At 42.2% G+C, this 20,182-nt stretch overlaps 1 protein-coding gene across 5 annotated transcripts in view; it reads left to right on the top strand.

Annotated features, from left to right (window-relative positions):
* The window catches only part of LOC136862817 (uncharacterized), a 377,696-nt gene that overhangs the window by 113,809 nt on the left and 243,705 nt on the right, over window positions 1-20,182 (top strand). For all 5 annotated transcript variants that reach the window (XM_067139080.2, XM_067139079.2, XM_067139081.2 and 2 more), the window contains exon 2: window positions 10,749-10,853. In XM_067139080.2, coding sequence (XP_066995181.2) covers window positions 10,749-10,853 — 105 coding nt within the window. The remainder of the gene's footprint in view (window positions 1-10,748; window positions 10,854-20,182) is intronic.

Below are 20,182 nucleotides of genomic sequence, written 5' to 3'. Positions count from 1 at the left end.
AAGATGATCATGCAGTAATGTACAACTCTTACCACTTTATTTTTCCAAGTTATTGCTGTACTTCAAGAAAGTAAAAAGAACTCATGTTTTTGCCGTTCGATTTCACATGGAATGTCCCATATTGGTCGTTGTGCATCACTGTTTACACCCGTGGTCAGCACCTGCAAGACAATAGGGAACATGCATGATCCGGGGTTTTAATTAAAAATATGCTAATCTGATTCAAAATTTCATGCAGAATTCAAATATGTGATCAGAATGTACAAATAATAACTCCAAACATGATAAAAATCTACGAAAATGTCACGTCACGCAAGTACGCGATCTCATTGGTCTGACGTCATCGTACAGGTTGACTGAATTAGCAGACGAAATAACACATAGTGTGCTGTGAGAAGCAGGATACACTTCGCGTATTTCTACTTTATGTTAGTGTCTGGTATGGTTAAATTCGAGGTCTATACATTGGATAATAATCTGAGTGGTATATTTTAGACTTAAAATGAATCCTCCGCAGACAGTGAGGCAGAAAACTTATAAATGGTGTAGAGTTCCGATGTGCAATAGCACATCGCATACCATATAAAACAAATTGTTTATAAATGTTCCAAAGACGCTAAAACTAGGGAGAAATGGATTTTGGTGAGCCGGAGAAATGCTGGTGATATATCGGAAAAGTCTACAGTTTATTTTTTTTGAAGATTTTAACGTAAGATGAATTTGTTTGAATTTTCAAATCACTTTTCCATGTCAGCTGTTCTAGTGGTAAAACTTTAAATTTTAATGTATGATGCTTTATTTAAATGCTTCAATTACATCTTGGAATATGTAAGTAATAAACAGTGCATTAAATAATGCTGATTATTAAAGTATTCTCCAAACCTAACTTATGTTTTGGGTGATCCATGTCAAGATAATAAATCAAAGGGGTTATGAACCATTTTGACAGCTCTAATTCTACCAATATATCTTGGCATGGGACAGTTATGTATGTCTTTATTGAAGAGCTTAATTGGTAAAGAAATTTAGGCTATATCTAAATACTCCATAATGTAACAAAGAATAGGCGTGTACATCATGAAAGGAAACGACGTGAATTTAACAAATGTATACCGGTAACTCTACACAAAACCAATGCTTGTCTGTTGGGGTCTTATAAGTTAACAATGCTCAATTATAATAATTATCATAATATTAATGAAATAAATAACATAATTGCACACAGGTGAAAATAGTGATGTAGGTGTTTAAAATATTATCCAACTTAGCCTAAGTTTTAGGTTACACAAGCCAAGTCAATAAACCGAAGGGTAAAAGTACCGCGCGAGTTGGCCGTGCGGTTAGGAGAGCGCAGCTGTGAGCTCGCATCCGGGAGATAGTGGGTTTTGAACCCCACTGCCGGCAGTCCTGAAGATGGTTTTCTGTGGTTTCCCATTTTCACACCAGGCAAATGCTGAGGCTGTACCTAAGGCCACGGCCGCTTTGTTCCCATTCCTAGGCCTTTCCTGTCCCTTCGTCGCCATAAGACCTATATGTGACGGTGTGACGTAAAGCAAACAGCAAAAAAAGAAATAGAAGTCACAGCACCCAAAGACATTCCTGTATTGAGCGCCTAAAATGTCACCAGGACACTTTTCTTTCCTGATATGCTTAGCTTGTTAAAAGCCAAATGTAATTAATGTTATTGGCTTCACTCCCCGCGAACTACTACGATTTTCGGAGACGCCGATGTGCAGGAATTTAGTCCTGCAGGAGTTCTTTTACGTGCCAGTAAATCTACCGATACGAGGCTGACGTATTTTAGCACCTTCAACTACCACCGGACTGAACCAGGATCGAACCTGCCAAGTTGGGGTCAGAAGGCAGCACCTCAACCGTCTGAACCACTCAGCCCGACTTGTGAAAACTAGATGAAGTCATATTTATCTTTATCATGTTTAACTTTTTCCCTCCACAAAGATATTTAATTTTCTTTCATGGGCCCCGGAAGTGGGTAGGCCAGTTGTCCCAACCATAAATATATATTTTGGGGGGAATGATAGATTATAGCCCTATAGTACTATGATCTTTCTTTCTTTCCTTCTTTCTTTTTTTCTTTCTTTCTTAATCAGTTTATCCTTCAGGGTTGGTTTTCTCTCAGACTCAGCGAGGGATTTCACCTCTACCACTTCAAGGGCAGTGTCCTGGAACGTGAGACTTTGAGTATGGTGATGCAACTGGCGAGGAAGGCCATTACCTCGCCCAGGCGGCCTGACCTGTTATGCTCAACAGGGGCCTTGTTGGAGGATGGGAGGATCGGAAGGGATAGACAAGGAAGAGGGAAGGAATCGGCCGTGGCCTTAGTTGCCTGGAGGAGAAGTAGGAAAATACGAAAAACCACTTCGAGGATGGCTGAGGTTGGATTCGAAACCCTTCTACTCAGTTGACCTCCCGAGGCTGAGTAGACCCCGTTCCAGCCCTCGCACTATTTGTTTTCAACTTTCATGGCAGAGCCGGGAACCGAAACTGGGCCTCCGGGAGTGGCACACATTAACCACTACACCACAGAATCGGACTAGTACTATAATGCTACCTATATGTTTATGTTAGTGCTGAAATCCGATTTCTTACTTTACTAATGCTGAAAGCCCGAAAATGTAATGTTATTCTTTAATAGGGGACTCAGTCTAGAAGGAAATGTTGAAAGTGATGTGATATCTATCCAGGTTCGTTGTTATCCCAATACAATGGGTTACAGTACATTGCACGTATATAAAAGACGCCACTTACAAACTTGTTTGTTATCCGCGAATTTCTGCGGCCACAAAAGTCACATTTTTCAAGAATGATGACATCTACACATGGTAGATTGTCTGACTGTGCTGTTTTGAACGTTTCTTCTGTCATTTCGAAGTTGTTCGCGATCATGAATAATAAACAATCGGCTTTTAGCAACGGCTGATGCACAACGGCTGGTAGAGCTCCATGTGGTACTGGATCGTGACGTCACAGCGCGCCGCTTACGTCAGAGGCCGTTTCACTCGCCTTGCGGAAAGGCACTATTAAATATTTTTTAATGGTAGAAAACAAGGCAACATACCACAATGTAATGCGTTTACGTACTATTTCATTGGTGTACTTTTCAAAAAAAATATTTTCGAAATTGATGCATGTTCCCAATTGTCGGCGGAGCTTGCAGGCGTCTCAGGGGTTGCCGCTTCCCGGCAAACTGTGTACCGGAGGCTCAGAACAGCAGGGATGTTTGCTCGACGTCCAGCGGTGTGCGTCTCGCTCACTACAGCACAGAGACGGGCCCGTTTACTGTGGAGCCGTCAACATTGAAACTGGACCATGAATGAATGGAGGCATTTGCTCTTCACAGGTGAATTCCGCTTCAGTTTTCAGAACGATTCCCTTCGCACATTAATCTGGAGAGAACCGGGTAGCCGATACAACCACAGGAACATCGTGGAACGGGACCAGTATGGTGGTGGTGGCGTCATGGTGTGGAGCGTCATCATGTTGAAGGCCGTACGGACCTGCACATTTTCATGGGTGGTCCAAGGAACACTGTTAACGCTCGGAGATACAGATATGAGGTTCTCAAACCACATGTTCGACTCTTAAGAGGTGCTGTTGGTCCAGACTTCCTCTTAATGGACGATAATGCCCGACCGCACCGCGCTGCTCTGGTGGATGAATTTCTGTCTGGGGAAGACTTTCATCGCATGAACTGGCCAGCGAGGTCTGCGGATCTGAATCCTATAGAACATGCCTGGGATGCACTGGGGAGGCGAATTGCATCCCGTCAGCCTCCACCAAGGACCCTCCAAGACCTTCGCATTGCCCTTTCGGAGGAATGGAATCGACTGCCACAAGAGCTCTTGGACCATCTCATAGAGAGCATGCCACGTCGCTGCGAAGCATGTGTGGCCGTTAGGGGTAACCATACACCCTATTAACAGGATATTTTGTTGTGGAAGACATTGCCAAGTTTTGTTAGTTGTTGTCAAAGGTGTACCTTAGCTATCAGAACCTTTCTGAGACTGTTTTCTTGGACAAGTTGTGTGACATATGGTGTGTGATTCAGCTTCCATTTGTTCAGCAATCCGTCTGACATTCCTATCAGTCGGTACGGCCTCGCTTAGTGATTATGCTTAACTTTTGGACACTAGTGTATATTCACTCCAACACGTACCGTCTGTACTGAATGTATTTTTACCGTTCGTTGTAATTGGATTTATATACCCTATTATGTATGTATTAATAAATAAAATACAGTTCCATCTCAAGCTCTCCTTCCACTGTGAGAATAATCAAAGATGGAATTCTATGTTGTTCCAAGGACAGATTTCCAAGAATTGCCGTGTTTGGAAAACAAAGAGAAGTCGTTAGCCAAGACTAACGGAGCGTGATAGGACTCAGTGTTCTTCTCTTTTCACACTGAGAGATGGTCCAGTTATCAAGAGATCCCGGTTCCCAGTCACACAGAGACTCTGTTCCCGAAGGCTAATGTGAAAAATGGCCGTATTATACAGGGCGAGTACTGCAAGGGTTGCCGTCTTCCCTGCACGCCGAGTGTCGGTAAACGAGAGTGTATTTCCCGTCAGACGTTTCCCGCACACCCCGTAAAAAACCCATCAACTACTATAAATGGATAATGAGAGCGAAAAACAATAAAACGTATCTCACTACAGTACGTGTTGACAATGCTCTCCCTCATCCTGTAGACTCTCCCTCTCTGCTTCACGAATCTTCAAAATGTCGATAGGAATTGCATTTTTCAGTCCTTCTATGGTGCGGGGGTTGCTTTTCTACAAACGACCCCATAAATAGAAGTCGCAAGGTGAGCTGGTCATAAACTGCACTAGTTATTTTGTCTCCGAAAACATCACGCACTGCATTCATTGAATTACAAGCTTTATGTGTCAGTTGAGGATAAACTCGTTCAGTATTAATTCCATGTGCCGGTCAGAAAAAATTACGATACAATTCATTCAGCACTAACAAGCGCACCACGCTCCTATTTTAAGGTCATGAAGTGAAGTTTCGTTAATCATTCTTGGATTCTCACTTGGCCAATGCCGGTTATTTTGCGAATTTACACGGTCATGCATATGAAACCACGCTGCATTAGAAAACAGCACTAATTAAGATTCAATTCGCCACTGTTGACGGATTGAAGAAATGAATTACAATGATGTTTTCTATCTGCTGGATTTCTTGGGGTTAAACTTTGCGCTTCTGTTACCTTATTGGGCTTAAATTTCAGTTTTCTTGCCATTCGCCGAGCAGAAGAATATGAAATCTTACTTTGATGAGCCAGTTTTCTTAAAGATTTTCGGGGATATCGTAGAAGTCTTTTACAAATATCCCGAATGTTTTCGTCAATTAAGACATTCGGTTGTTTAACTCGTTGTTTGTTTAGCGAGAACACACGTTTTGAATTTATTCACAATTTCTTAATTCCGTAACGAGTTGGCACTCTCACTCTCCCAGCAGATTCGTGCTTTAAAACATCTACAGCACACTGATCAACACTTAATTCAGGAGCCATGGAACGTGCTAAACCGATCAGTTACTGCTGTATGAGAAGCAACCACGCTGTACGGGGGCTTATCACAGACTAGCTCAGACCATGACGTCAGTGGGCGTGCTGTATGTGTCAGGTAGACATTGCATCATCCACTCGCCCAGACAAAGCACCGGCAGCTCGACTAACGCTCAAACTGTATACCTGGGGACAAAACATGATGACCTCGCCTCACACCACTCTCTCCAGCGGCAACCCGGTGTATATTAGCGGCTTATGGGATTTACTACGTCCACTGTAGCCGCAGTTGCCAATTCGTCTACTACACTCGACACGAAGAAAGGGTAAAGACTGAAGAGAGTGTGGAAAAAGTGGTTTGACAACCTCTCCACACCAAACAAGGATCACTTAGAACTCGTTAACTCAGCAGGGTGCAGGGTGTGATTGACTGCTGGCTTCCAGGAACTGAGGCCGTCATGTTGTTTTTCCCCAAGCATACCTATAACGTGCTGTGCTGTCATTTGGGTTCTATCAAAAGTGGGCTCAGTCAAATTTCCGCTCAAATGGAATGCCGCCCACGGTCTTTTCCATATTCTGGTGCTGCAACGCATCTGCGTATGACTTACTGTTCTGGGATCCTTCGCATACATGAGATCTCAGTTAAATGTTGATGAAAACAGAAGGAAAACGGCATATTGAAGGTTGGACGAAACAATCGAGAACACAGTAAAGAGATACGAAGGTACAGGCTACACTGGAGTATGTCTCAGAGCAATCTCATTCTTACCAAAAATGGAATAAACTCGATGAAACGTAGTCCCATCCCATGACGTATAACCAGATCCTTGGTCTGCAGGTAGTGTAAAGTTTGTAAATAAAATCTGACTGACTTTGAGAAAACTCATCCTAGTCAGAAAATAATGACGAAGTTTTTATAAACTGATTTTAAACACGCCTAAATATTTGAAACACATCTAATTATTTAGCTAGTCCAAAGCCTAGTAAAAGTGTGATGGGAATCAGAATAAATGAAATAATAAATGAAAATCTATAGCCTATTTTCCAGTCATTTAACCGGGCCAGAACCCGTTAACTTCGTAAACTTCATAAGGGAGTAGTCAAAGTCAGCTAAACGTCGGAAGTGTATGCGGGACAACGTGTGAGCGGATATTTCACTGAGCTGATATTTTGCTGAGCGGAACTATCACGATACCGTCATTTGCAGGACAAATGGGTGATGTTCCCTTACTTACATCAGGATAACTTCCACGAAAGCGCGGCAGAAGGAACTTCATGTACTCTTCGAGATGTTCGTCATTTTATGTGGCCGACGCATTTATACCACCGTGAAGACGTCGGGAACAAGGCTGGGGTTGGCGACTTATGTGTATTTGGCTTAGTTTTACGGATGAATGGCCCTGTGTGGAGGGATGTATTCACAATTGCGTGCCTCTGTGATGGTTAGTAGTGTGATGTGCTGTGTGTAGATGAACTCAAGTGCTTTAAGACGAACATAAACACTCAGTCTCCGAAACAGAGGAATCAGACGCGATTAAAATTCCGGGCCCGGCCAGGAACCAAACCCGACGCCCTTTGAGCCGAAGGCAGTACACTGACCATTCAGTCAAGATGCCGGAAGTACACCAATATAAAAACAAAAAATATATCGATTATGTTCAATATAATTCTTCGGCAAAAATTAAATCTATCCACCTCAGCGGTGTGTAATTAGCTACCACCCAAGGAGGCCCGAGTTGGAAGCGAGGACTTACAGAAGGCAGAAGTATTCAGTCAACAATATTTAAAGGTACTTGGATATAAAGATAATGTCCTGATAGAGGAAGCGACAATTAATGACGAAATACTGATATTTAACTATGATAATAAAGACATTTATAAAAAGATACAAAAGATGAAAACTCGAAAGACAGCGGGGGTTGATAAGATTTCTGGGGATATATTAAAGGGTATGGGTTGGAACATAGTGCCATATCTGAAATACTTATTTGATTACGGTTTGAATGAAGGAGCTATATCAAATCAATGGAGAGTTGCAATAGTAACCCCAGTGTGTAAGGGAAAGTGTGACAAACAACGCGGAAAATACAGGCCAGTCAGCTTGACATGTGTAGTTTGTAAGCTCTAGGAAAGTATTATTTCTCATTATATTAGATACGTTTGCGAAATTACTAGCTGATTTGATATAAGGCAGCTCAGGTTTAGGGAAAGTTATTCCAGTGAAGCTCATCTTGTAGGATTCCACCAAGATATAGCAGATATTTTAGATTCGGGAGTCAAATAGACTGTATCGCTATTGACACTGATAGCGTTGATCATGGTAGAATACTGACGAAAATTAGGGCAATTGGACTAGACGAAAGAGTGGTTGAATGGATGGCTACATTTCAGAAAAAAAATGCTCAGAGAATTAGAGTAGGTGAAGCGTTATCTGATCCTGTAATGATGAAGAGGGAGATCCCGCAGGGCAGTACTATTTGGACTTTTATGTTTTCTTATTTATACGTACACTGGCTTAGCAAATGTCATGGGTTAGTCACCTAACAGCGCGTGGGGCCTCCTCTGGCCCTGCGAACTGCAGTGAGACGCCGTGGAAGTGAGTTGACAAGTCCCTGGTAGTCCTCTCGGTGCAGCTGACACCAAATCATTTGCAGAGCGGCCGCCAATGCTGGTCTGTTCGTGGGTGCAGGATCCATGGCACGGAGCCTGCGTTCCAGGACATCCCAGATATGCTCGATAGGGTTCATATCGGGGCTCCTGGGTGGCCATGGCAGTCGTTGGACCTCCGCTGCATGTTCCTGGAACCATTCCCGGGCGACGCGGGAGCGATGTGGCGGCGCGTTATCATCTTGAAACACCGCAGAACCGTCTGGGCGCTGGAAGGCCAAAAATGGGTGGAGATGGTCTCCGAGCAATTCAACATACCGCGTACAATCCAAAGTCTCTTCCAGAACAAGTAGGGGGCCCACTCCATACCAGGAAAATGCACCCCAGACCATAACAGAGACACCAGCGCCCTGGACCACACCTTCGAGGCAGGCGGGATCCATCGCTTCATGTGGTCTGCGCCAGACACGGTGCCTCCCATCGGCATGGTGCTGTTGAAATCGTGATTCGTCCGACCATATCACGTTTCGCCATCGTTCCAGTGTCCATCCCTGGTGACTGGCGATAAATGCGCATCGTTGTGCCCGATGAAGTTGGGTTAACAGTGGCACCCGTGTGCGGCGCCGGCTCCCATACCCCATATAACCCATGTTCCTACGGATTGTCCACTGGGAGATGTGTCTAGCACGGCCTGTGTTGAGATGAGCCGTGATTTGTTGCACGGTTGCCCGTCTGTCACTACGGACAATCCGTCTCAGATGTCGCCGGTCACGGTCATCGAGGGTGGCTGGACGGCACGTCGTTCGTCTGTTGTGGACGGTGACACCCGCATTCAACCATTCACCATACACCCTGGACACGGTTGATCGTATGAAGCCGAATTCCCGCACCACTTCCGAAATCGCACTTCCCATCCGTCGGGCACCGACCACCATACCCCGTTCGAACGGTGTCAGCTCATGACGACGTTCCATGTTACACCTGTCACATGCACAGCCACTGCTCACAAGGTCTCCTATACAACTGCCGCTGGCACAGGAGGCGTGTAGTGCGCAGACAACACACCTGCGCATCAGTGCTCCGCTATCCCATGACATTTGCTCAGTCAGTGTATGTATATATATATATATATGTATATAAATGATATGAGTAAAGATATGGAATCACAGATATGGCTATTTGCAGAGTAGTAAATGAGTTGCAGGACTGTGAGTGACAGCAAGGAGACTTAAACGATGTAGTGAGATGTACTGCAGACAATGTTACCGTATGAATGTAAATGGGACGAAAAGTCAAGTTTTAAGTTTCGCCAAAAGGAAAAATCTTCTCAGTTTTAATTACTGTGTTGATGGGGTGTTAGTACCTCATGGGAACAACGTAAGTACCTACGTGTTAACATAAGAAATGATCTTCATTGGGGTAATCATATTAACGAGGTTGTTAAGAAAGGTTACAGATCTCTTCACATGATTATGAGAGTATTTAGGAGTTGTAGTAAGGATGTAAACGAGAGGGCGTATTTGTCTCTGGTAGGAGCGCAGTTAGAGTATGGCTCCAGTGTATGGGACCCTCACCAGAACTACTTGATACGAGAACTGGAAATATTTTAAAGGAAAGCAGCATGACTTGTTCTGGGTGATTTCCGACAAAGGAGTAGTGTTACAAAAATGTTGAGAACTTTGGGCTGGGAAGACTTGAGTGTAAGGAGACGAGATGCTCGACTATGTGATATGCTTCGAGCTGTCAGTGGTGAGTTGGCGTGGAACGACATTAGTAGAAGAATAAGCTTGAGTGGAGCTTTTAAAAGTAGGAAAGTTCATAATATGAAGATAAAGTTGAAATTCAAGAGGACAGATTGCGGCAAATATTAATTTATAGGATGTGGAGTAAGGAATTGGAATAAATTATTAAGGGAAATGTTCGATAAATATCCAAGTTCGTTGAAAATATTAAAGAAAAGCTAGGTAAACAATTTATAGGGAATCTGGCACCAGGCAGACAGCCCTAATGCAGATCATTGATGATTGATTTATTTTTAATTAGCATGTTGATCCCGGCTCTGCCACGAAATTTGAAAAAGTGGTACGAGGGTTGGAACGGGGTCCACTCAGCCTCGGGAGGTCAACTGAGTAGAGGGGTTCGATTCAATTCCCACCATAGCCATCCTCGAAGTGGTTTTCCGTGCTTTCCCACTTCTCCTCCAGGCAAATGCCGGGATGGTACCTAACTTAAATCCACGGTCGGTTTCTTCCCTCTTCCTTGTCTATCCCGTCCAATCTTCCGATCCCCACAAGGCTCCTGTTCAGCATAGCAGGTGAGGCCGCCTGGACGAAGTACTGGCCCTCCTCTACGGTTGTATCTCCGACCCAAATGTTTCTCGCTCCAGGACACTGCCCTTGAGGCGATAGAGGTGGGATCACTCATCGAGTCCGAGGGAAGAACCAACCCTGGAGGGTAAACAGATTAAGAAAGAAAGAACATTATAATTCTACTAATACCAAAGTTCCAGAATTATTTTCTTGAGGAATGATATTCAGGAAGAAGTTGCTATGATAAATGTTCTGCCCCATTTTGCACCTATGAGCTGTAATACTGACCTTTTGTTTTTCAGGGACTGGCTACTCAACACCAAGGGAAGAAGTTACTACAAACCAAAGAAATCTTCAGTGGAGCATGGACGTAATAAAGAAACTAATGGTGCAGAATCAAGATTGCTGTAAGTCTCCTCTCTAGTGTTAACTTTGGCTATCATACTTAGTACACAGCATATAATTCCTACAATGGACACATTCAAGAAGTAGTACAGGTGAATACGTAATTATGACTTTTTTAAAGTTGCTATATGTTGCACCAACACAGATAGGTCTTATGGCGACGATGGGATAGGAAAGGGCTAGGAGTGGGAAGGAAGCGGTCGTGGTCTTTATTAAGGTACAGCCCCAGCATTTGCCTGGTGTGAAAATGGGAAACCACGGAAAACCATCTTCAGGGCTGCCGCAGTGGGGTTCGAACCCACTATCTACCGAATACTGGATATTGGCCGCACTTAGGCGACTGCAGCTATCGAGTTCGGTAGTAATTATGACTTATTTCATCTAAAGTATTTGAACACTTTCTTGACAATTTAATAATATCTTAACTTTATTGGCATACATGGATACATCACTGTAGACTTCTAAGCCTTTCGTCATTCACTCTGCAAGACTCTGTGCACTAACTAGGAGCCTCCACAGTCCCTCTACTTCTCCTACACTCTATGGTCGAGTTAATTATACTCTTAGGCAGCTTATCCTCCTCCATGCCGCTCACATGGCCCACTATCGAAGCTGGTTTATGTGTACAACTTCATCCATAGTGTTCATCATTAAGTTGCCCTTTAACTCTCCATTGTGAAAATGAGGTGCCTAGTATCAAACATGGACAAAAGCAATTTTGTTAATTTTTCAGTAGAGCCACATTTTTGTTTCTCTATGTTAAACCCCCGTTATATGTGTGAAAATTTTTTTGTGTCATATTTCCAGCCCTATGAACAAGAAAATCATGGTCGACACTTAGGAATTTCAGTCTAAGTCAATGTAAAACACGATCAAATATGACGATGTCCATTTCTGAAACCGAGATTGGCTTTTGTCCATTTTTGATACAAACATCCATGTAATTTTCCACTTTTGAAACGAACTATCCCAATATTTGGAAAAAAGTTGCAGTATGACACGGAAGTAAACTTCCATTTTAAAGAAATAGAATTAAAATATGAAAGAAATAAGGCTATTCTTATACTTTGTTGACATTTTTAAACATTCATTTCAGTTCTTGCTTTACTGTATTTCTGGGGAAATAACTTCTGGTTCATCACAAGGGTCTTCAAAACAATCACATTCATAAATAATCACTAACGGCTTGTTCATTTTCAATACAAATGTTCTTATTGATGACTTAGATATACCATTTAAGAGAGGCATTAATTTCCTATCTTTACCCAAGTGCTTTCCTGGTAATATGTCAACATCTTTAAGTTTCTGTGGGTTTATATTCATGCCAATATCAGAAGTAAATGATTCATTAACATTAGACTTACCTGTCATGCTTTCGTGATCATACGCTTAATACCTGTTTCCAAATAGTAGCCTACCTCACCTTTAACTACAACATTGCCTCTTTTCGTGCTCCTGAATATAATTCTTTTACACTGTGAAATATTGAAATGAAGTTGACTAGCAGATTTCAGATAAATCTGTGCTTGTTCTTTCCAATTCAGTGGTTCCAAGGTTTGTCCAATCACTTTCACTGTGCCGTACATTTTGAACACCTCAAGATATTCATCAGGAATTACTATGGTCGTCATCTTATTAAGGTCTTTCTCAATGAGTCCAAAAATCCTATCTGGAGGCAAATATGAGTGTCCAGTAACTGGAAATACCATTTTTAATTTGTCAACTGAGGATGGTGCATACGTTGTAAGCCACTTTGCACACATCGCCAACATATTACTGTTTTTATTTTGGCCGGCGCAGCCATCAGCAATCAACTTGACTGAAGTGAAGCCTTGTAAATCATTAGATCGTACCTCATTGACAACCGCTGATGCTATTTCGTTTGATGATTTCTTTCCCTCATTCTCCAGCCACGTATAAACAGACGCATTATCAGGGCGCGGTTTGCTTTGAGATGTGCCTATTACAACAGACAGATTGTAACAGTAGAGGTGCCTGGAATAATAAGCCGACTGATCACTTAATTTTGGCAAAACGAGGTTCTTTTGGCAATCATAGGACATTAAAATACAGTCCTCCCCTTTTATCCTTAAGATGTCGATAAAAGTTCTCTGGTCGCCATGACAGTTTGATGTCACTTGTAGCAATATGATTGGCTGAAACGTTCATGTCCGTTTTTTATACAAACTACGTCTGGAGGTGTCCGATTATGAAAGAAACTGCATATTTCTATGTTAAAAATTACGTACAAATATTCGTTTATGAAAGACACGGACCACTAATTCAGAAAGAGCATTAAAAATGCTATAAGGATCAATCCTTAACTCAATTTTGATATAGGTGGCGCATGTCCACGTTTGGTATCAGGCACCTCAAATACTCCCGCCATTCTTCCTCTAGCAAAATCCATTCTTGGTGTGAAATAATTTATTAACACGCAACATTCCCGTCCCTCTGTTATTCTGCCTGCATCAGAAATATAAAATTCGTTCTGATTCGTTTTCAATTCGTTTGTCCGGATCCTTGGCTGAATTGTCAGCGCCGAGGCCTTCGGTTCAGAGGGTCCTGGGTGCGATTCCCGGCCAGGTCATGGATTGTAACTTTAATTTGTTAATTCCTCTGGGCTCGGGGGCTGCATGCTTCTGTCGTCTTCAACATCAGAGTTCATCTTAGGTAGAGCCCCATCCTCACAGACTCGCGGGTCGCTTATAGGGTGTCAACTCGAAAGACCTGCACCAGGCCGCTACGTAGGCCACACCTGAGAATAACAAGAACAAACGTCCGCCTCTGTGGTGTAGTGGTTAGTGTGATTAGCTGCTACTCCCGGAGGCCGAGGTTCGATTCCCGGCTTTCCCACGAAAAATGAAAAAGTGGTACGAGGGGTGGAACGGGGTCCAGTCAGCCTCGGGAGGTCAACGGAGTAGAGGATTTTCGATTCCCACCTCAGCCATCTTCGAAGTAGCTTTCTGTAGTTTCCCACATCTTCTCCAGGCAAATGCCGGGACGGTACCAACTTAAGGCCATAACCACTTCCTTCCCTCTTCCTTGTCTATCCCCTCCAATCTTTCCATCACTCCCCTCCCCCCCTCCCCGCGCCCACAAGGCCCCTGTTCAACATAGCAGGTGAGGCCGCCTGGGAAAGGTGCTGGTCCAACTCCCCAATTGAATCCCCAACCAAATGTCTCACACTACAGGGCAGTGCCATTGAGGCGGTAGAGGTGGGATCCCTCGCTGAGTGCGAGGGAAAACCAAACATGGAGGGCAAACGGACTAAGAAAGAAAGAAAGGAAGAAACAAGAGCAAATAATTTTTTTTGAAATGACGCAGAAGCGGAAGTTGAGTTGTTAGAACCTTAGCCGCCGTATAAAACCATATTTGATCCGTGGTTGACTGTCATCATGGCAATGTACCCATTCCCCACCACCACCACCACCACCACCACCACCACCGCCCCCACCACCACCCACACCACCACTTCCCTGTTTATTGTTTCTCGCAGGAGGTCGTTATGTGAGGGTCCAAACTAATATTTCAGATTCCGCGTATAATCCTGCCGACATCAGTCAATACAACGGTTTTTCAAGAACTTTCATGAATTTTTTAGGCGTAAGAATTCATTCCTGCGCCCTGTCATGATGTACCTCGGGTATTTTAGCTTCCCTTTCTTAATGATGAGTACACTTTTGTGATTTTTATTCATCTTACTGAGAACCTCGTCGTTTTTCCTCCGATCCATCCAAGTGATTCTCAGCATACGTCGGAAATTTGAACTACGTAGGGTTAATCACCTTGGCTCGGAGACTGTGTTTCTGTGTTCGTCTTAACACACCAGATTACCGACCACCAAAGAAACACGAAATAGTAAATACATCCCTCCACATAGGCTTAGTGTCATGACGGCACATCAAGTGCCGAACCCAGAAATGGAGAAGATGCCAAGAATAAGATGCTAATGCAAGTTCCACACCTCCATTCCGAATAAACACTGAGCCAACCATCTGAAACTGAATTGTATCTGGACCAAGACAATTTTTAATTACCTTATGGAGTCGGGTTTCTTCCATATTTACTCCTAGCAAATGGTGGCAATTGATTTTCAAGTTCCACATTAATCCTTCTAAATTCACATCCTATCCAAAACTTTTACCGGAATAGTTAAACAAATGCGTAACGCATGATTATGAATCCGGGGCAGATTGTCACCCTAGTTCCTTGCTTCTAAATGAAACAACTATCACTATAAATACTAATGACAAAATATTCTGAATTTCTGCCCAATGTCCTGATATGCGACACTCTCAGTATTAGAGCAATGTAGTCAACAAAATTAAAAGTACAGTAGTGGACAATTAATTTCAGATTATACTCATGCAGGACAAAATTCAATTCTATGCTGTTGCCTACGCTTCAGGCTATAGAATCGGAAATGTGGATTTATCGATACATAACAATAGCCCATGAAAGGTGCAAAATTCTACTTCTATGTCGACGCACCACACCTCATCAATTAGGACGCGTAGGTCTCCTACGGGAGTCAAATCGAAAGACCTGCATCTGGCGAGCCGAACTTGTCCTCGAACGCTCCGGGTACTAAAAGCCATACCTTCTCAATCAAATAAAAATTTGTTAATCGATGCGATAAGATAGCGTGGAGATCACCAAAGAATCTGTACATCAATGAATACTGAAGACCTTACTGAAATTAGTTCCAGCCATAAGTTTACATCTCTTCACGTAAACTGTGAAAGGAATCAACGAAAAATTATTGTGTTATCGGTACATACTGCCAAGCGTTCATCAAGACCAAGCTCGATAGCTGCAATCGCTTAAGTGCGGCCAGTATCCTGTATTCCGGAGATAGTGATTTCGAACCCCACTGTCGGCAGCCCTGAAGATGGATTTCCGTGGTTTGCCATTCTCACACCTTAATTAAGAGCATGGCTGTTCCCTTCCCACTCCTAGCCCTTTCTTGTCCCATCGTCGCCATAAGACATACCTGTGTCAGTGCGAAGTAAAGCAATTTGTAAAAACACGTTCATCAAGCAAGAGAATAAGGAAAGAAACGAACAGATTATGCCCATATTTCGAGGCCATTTAAGTTACAACAGTACACATGTTCCTATCTTGATACTATATTTTTTTACAAAACATTGTTATGTATTTCGTTCGTAATCTGTTTACCCTCCAAGGTCTGTTTTTCCCTCGGACTCAGCGAGGGATCCCTCCTCTACCGCCTCAAGGGCAGTGTCCTGGAGATTCAGACTTTGGGTCGGGGATACAACTGGGGAGGATGACCAGTACCTCGCCCAGGCGGCCTCACCTGCTATGCTGAACAGGGGCCTTGTGGAGGGATGGGAAGATTGGATGGGGCAGGCAAGGAAGAGGGAAGGAAGCGGCCGTGGCCTTAAGTTAGGTACCATCCCGGCATTTGCCTGGAGGAGGAGTGGGAAACCACGGAAAACCACTTCCAGGATGGCTGAGGTGGGAATCGAACCCACCTCTACTCAGTTGACCTCCCGAGGCTGAGTGGACCCGGTTTCAGCCCTCGTACCACTTTCCAAATTTCGTGGCAGAGCCGGGAATCGAACCCGGACCTCCGGGGGTGGCAACTAATCACGCTAACCACTACACCACAGAGGCGGACTGTTATGTATTTAAAACACAAAATTTCTACAGAACTCATGATGTGATGTACAACGTTCTGACTGTCTGGTGATATACAACTTTCTTCCAGGGAGTTTGCTCTTTTTTCGCTTTCATCCTTCTATGATACAATTTACATGCACATATATTATCGAATTTAGAAAGTGTAATTTTTATTTACGGGAAGAATTAAACCCAGCCCTCCATTACAGAGAGAACTACCTGTTTCTTTATTCCTGTAAAGTTGCCAAATGTGATATACAACCTTCTTTGAGAGCAGGCTTCAAATCAAGAAATGTGTTCAGTGTTTATTAATCTTGCCTTTTGTTTAGCTTGTATGTTTGAACAAGCGGTATTGCACTAACAACAAGAACAACAACTGTGTTTAACCTACTCTTTCCCGCAGTAACCACAACTGAGGTGACCAGAGCGAAATTGAAAATTTTATGGATGTGGAATAATCTTTACTCTATCATCTCCAACCGTTCACATGCCCTTTTTTACATCGCACCGACAGGGATAGGTTTTTAAAAAGCGACGATGGGATAGGCGTGAAAATGGGGAAACTACGGAAAACCATCTTCAGTGGGGTTCGAACCAACTCTCTCTCGAATGCAAGCTGACAGCTCCGTCACCCAAATCGCGCAGCTTCCCGCTCGGTAACTGTTCAAATGTCAGTCCAGTTAATGCAAGGTAAGATGACGAATAATATGTTTATACTTGTTATTTTAGTCAGTACGTAGCTTGCCACATTTTCGAATGGTATTCTATCGGAACATTTTCTTGCTTGTACTGTGTTGGATATTCTAAATTAGTCCACACAACTTAAGCATATAATTCCTATTCCTCTGCAAGTCTGCCTCGTTTAACTTTGCTGATATATTATTAGCAAGCAGAGCAATCCCGACCTTAAGGACTACTAATGTTAGATGGGTTGCATATCTTTATGAATTACTAGCAAGATACCCGTGCTTCGCTACGGTATTATACTGAAATTTATAATTGAATGCTTATTGTTTTAGATATATAATCCGCCGAAATTCGCGATCTGACTCGTTCTCTGCGAGAATCCACCAAAATTCCCGATCTATTATTTTACGGCACGTTTCCTCCCATTTTAAAATCTTCCTTTCCAGCAATCGATTTCGTACTTCCCGGGTTAGGCTCAGGTATTCCTCCAGGTCAGTTGGGTCCGTAAATCTTTGCCATCTTTTCCTATAATATTTTTAATACGGATATAATCCTTCAGGAGATCCAGCGTGCTGTCATACTGGGTGCCTTGGCGGCACTGAACCCGCGACCGGACTGCATTCTTAGTCATTACCCGTCCAGGAGCCGTTTCCATCGCGGTCCGCAATTTGACGACGGTCAGGATTATTATTATTATTATTATTATTATTATTATTATTATTATTATTATTATGTGTTTCTGGAATGGCTGATGACAGGGAAAACCGGAGTATCCGGAGAAAAACCTGTCCCGCCTCCGTTTTGTCCAGCACGAATGCCACATGGAGTGACCGGAATTTGAACCACGGAACCCAGCTGTGAGAGGCCGGCGCGCTGCCGCCTGAGCAACGGAGGATCCTTATAAGTACATTAATAACAGTAAAATCAATTGGTCTCACCTCCTTCTACACCCCACCGCCGTTAATTTTATTTACAGCCCCCCCCCCCCCCGAAAAAGAATTAAAAGGATGCTTGTTTCTTTATGTTTAAGGGAGATTCCAAACACCAATGTTCACGTCTATTACCTTCAGTTTTGAGATATACGTATCCACATAAAATAATTTACTTTTTTTCACTTCATTTCACAATAATCTCTCCTCCCCCTAAATGAATTTTCCCGCCAAAAAATACTTGTTTCTTTAATAGTAAAGGATCTTCTAAATACCAGTTATCACGACTCTAACTTCTTCAGTTTTTGATTTATGTGTCCTCATGAAAGGAATTCAACTCCTTTACACTCCCGCCCTCCAAGATGGTTTCCCAACCAAAACGCCTTTTTCTTTGTTTTTAAAGGAGATCCAAATACGAATTTTCACGTCTGTAACAACTTTAGTATTAGATGTATGTATTCTCATACAATTAAGTCAACTAATGTTTCAATTCTTTCACCCCCCCCCCCCCCTTCATTGGATTTTCCGAGAATACGTGTTTCTTTACTTTTAAAGCAGATTGCAAATATCAAATTTCACGTCTGTAACATCTTCATTTTTGAGATATCAGTAGCCTAATTAACAGAATTCATCACCATTTTCAGTCACTTTTACCCCCCCCCCCCCGCCCTCCACCCAAGTGGTATTTCCGAAAACTAAAAATACACTTTTCTTTATGTTTAATAGAGATAAAAAATACCATTTTTCACTTCTGTAACATGTTAAGTTTTTTAGATATCCGTAAAAATTCTCATTTTAAAATTTCACCCCTTTTGGGTTCCCCTTAAGTAGAGTTTCCAAAAACAAATAACCTATATTTCTTTACATTTACAGGAGATTTACACCCACGTTTTACGTCTGTAACATGTTACGATTCCAAGATATTCTGTAGATATAGTCTTTCAAAAAATTCACCCCAATTTGTCACTCCTGTTTAACCGCCATTATTTGGCTTTTCCAAAAACTAAAAAATACGTGTTTCTTTATTTTTAAAGGAGATCCCATATGCGAATTATCAGTTCTGTAATATCTTTCGTTTCTGAGATATGTGTATCCTCATTAAAGGCATTCAACCCATTTTTCACCCTTTTACACCCCTCCTATTAGGACTTACTGGAAACAAAAAAATACGTGTTCCTTTATTTTTAGAGAAGATTCTAACCACCAATTTTTTCATCTGTAAATTTTAAAGTTTTAAGATGTAGACACACTCATTTTAAAAAAAATTCACCCCCGTTTTCACCCCCCAATATTTGGATTTTCCAAAAACGAAAAAATACCTGTTTCTTTACTTTTAAAGTAGATCCAAAATACCAATTTTCAGGTCTGTAATATCTTCAGGTTCTGAAATATAAGTATCCTCATGAAAGGCATTCAACCCATTATTCACCCTTTTACACCCTTCCTATTGGGATTTTCCGAAAACAAAAGAATACGTGTTTCTTTATTTTTAAAGGAGATTCTAAATACCAATTTTTACATCTATAAACTTAAAAAGTTTTGAGATATAGATACACTCATTTTAAAAAATCACCCCCTTTTCAACCCCCCCCCCATTAATTGTATTTTCCACAAACAAAAAATACGTGTTTATTTATTTTTAAAGGAGATCCCAAACACCAATTTTCAGGTCTGTAATATCTTCAGGTTCTGAAATATAAGTAGACTCATGAAATGCATTCGACCCCTTTTTCAACCTTTTCCACCCTTCCTATTAGGATTTTCCGAAAACAAAATATACGTGTTTCTTTATCTTTAATGGAGATTCTAAATACCTATTTTTACACCTATAACCTTTAAAAGTTTTGAGATATAGATACACTCATTTTAAAATATAACCCCTTTTTTACCCCCCTTAATTGGGTTTTCCAGAAACAAAAAAATACGTGTTTCTTTATTGTTAAAGGAGATCCCAAACACCAATTTTCAGGTCTATAATATCTTCAGTTTCTGAGATATAAGTAGCCTCATTAAAGGCATTCAACCCCTTTTTCACCCCTTTTCATACCTCCTATTGCGATTTTCCGAAA

Source organism: Anabrus simplex, chromosome 2, assembly GCF_040414725.1.
Source record: "Anabrus simplex isolate iqAnaSimp1 chromosome 2, ASM4041472v1, whole genome shotgun sequence".
Taxonomy (NCBI): Eukaryota; Metazoa; Arthropoda; class Insecta; order Orthoptera; family Tettigoniidae; genus Anabrus; species Anabrus simplex.
Note: the sequence above shows the minus strand (reverse complement) of the source record. Positions and strands in the feature narration are given on the sequence as shown.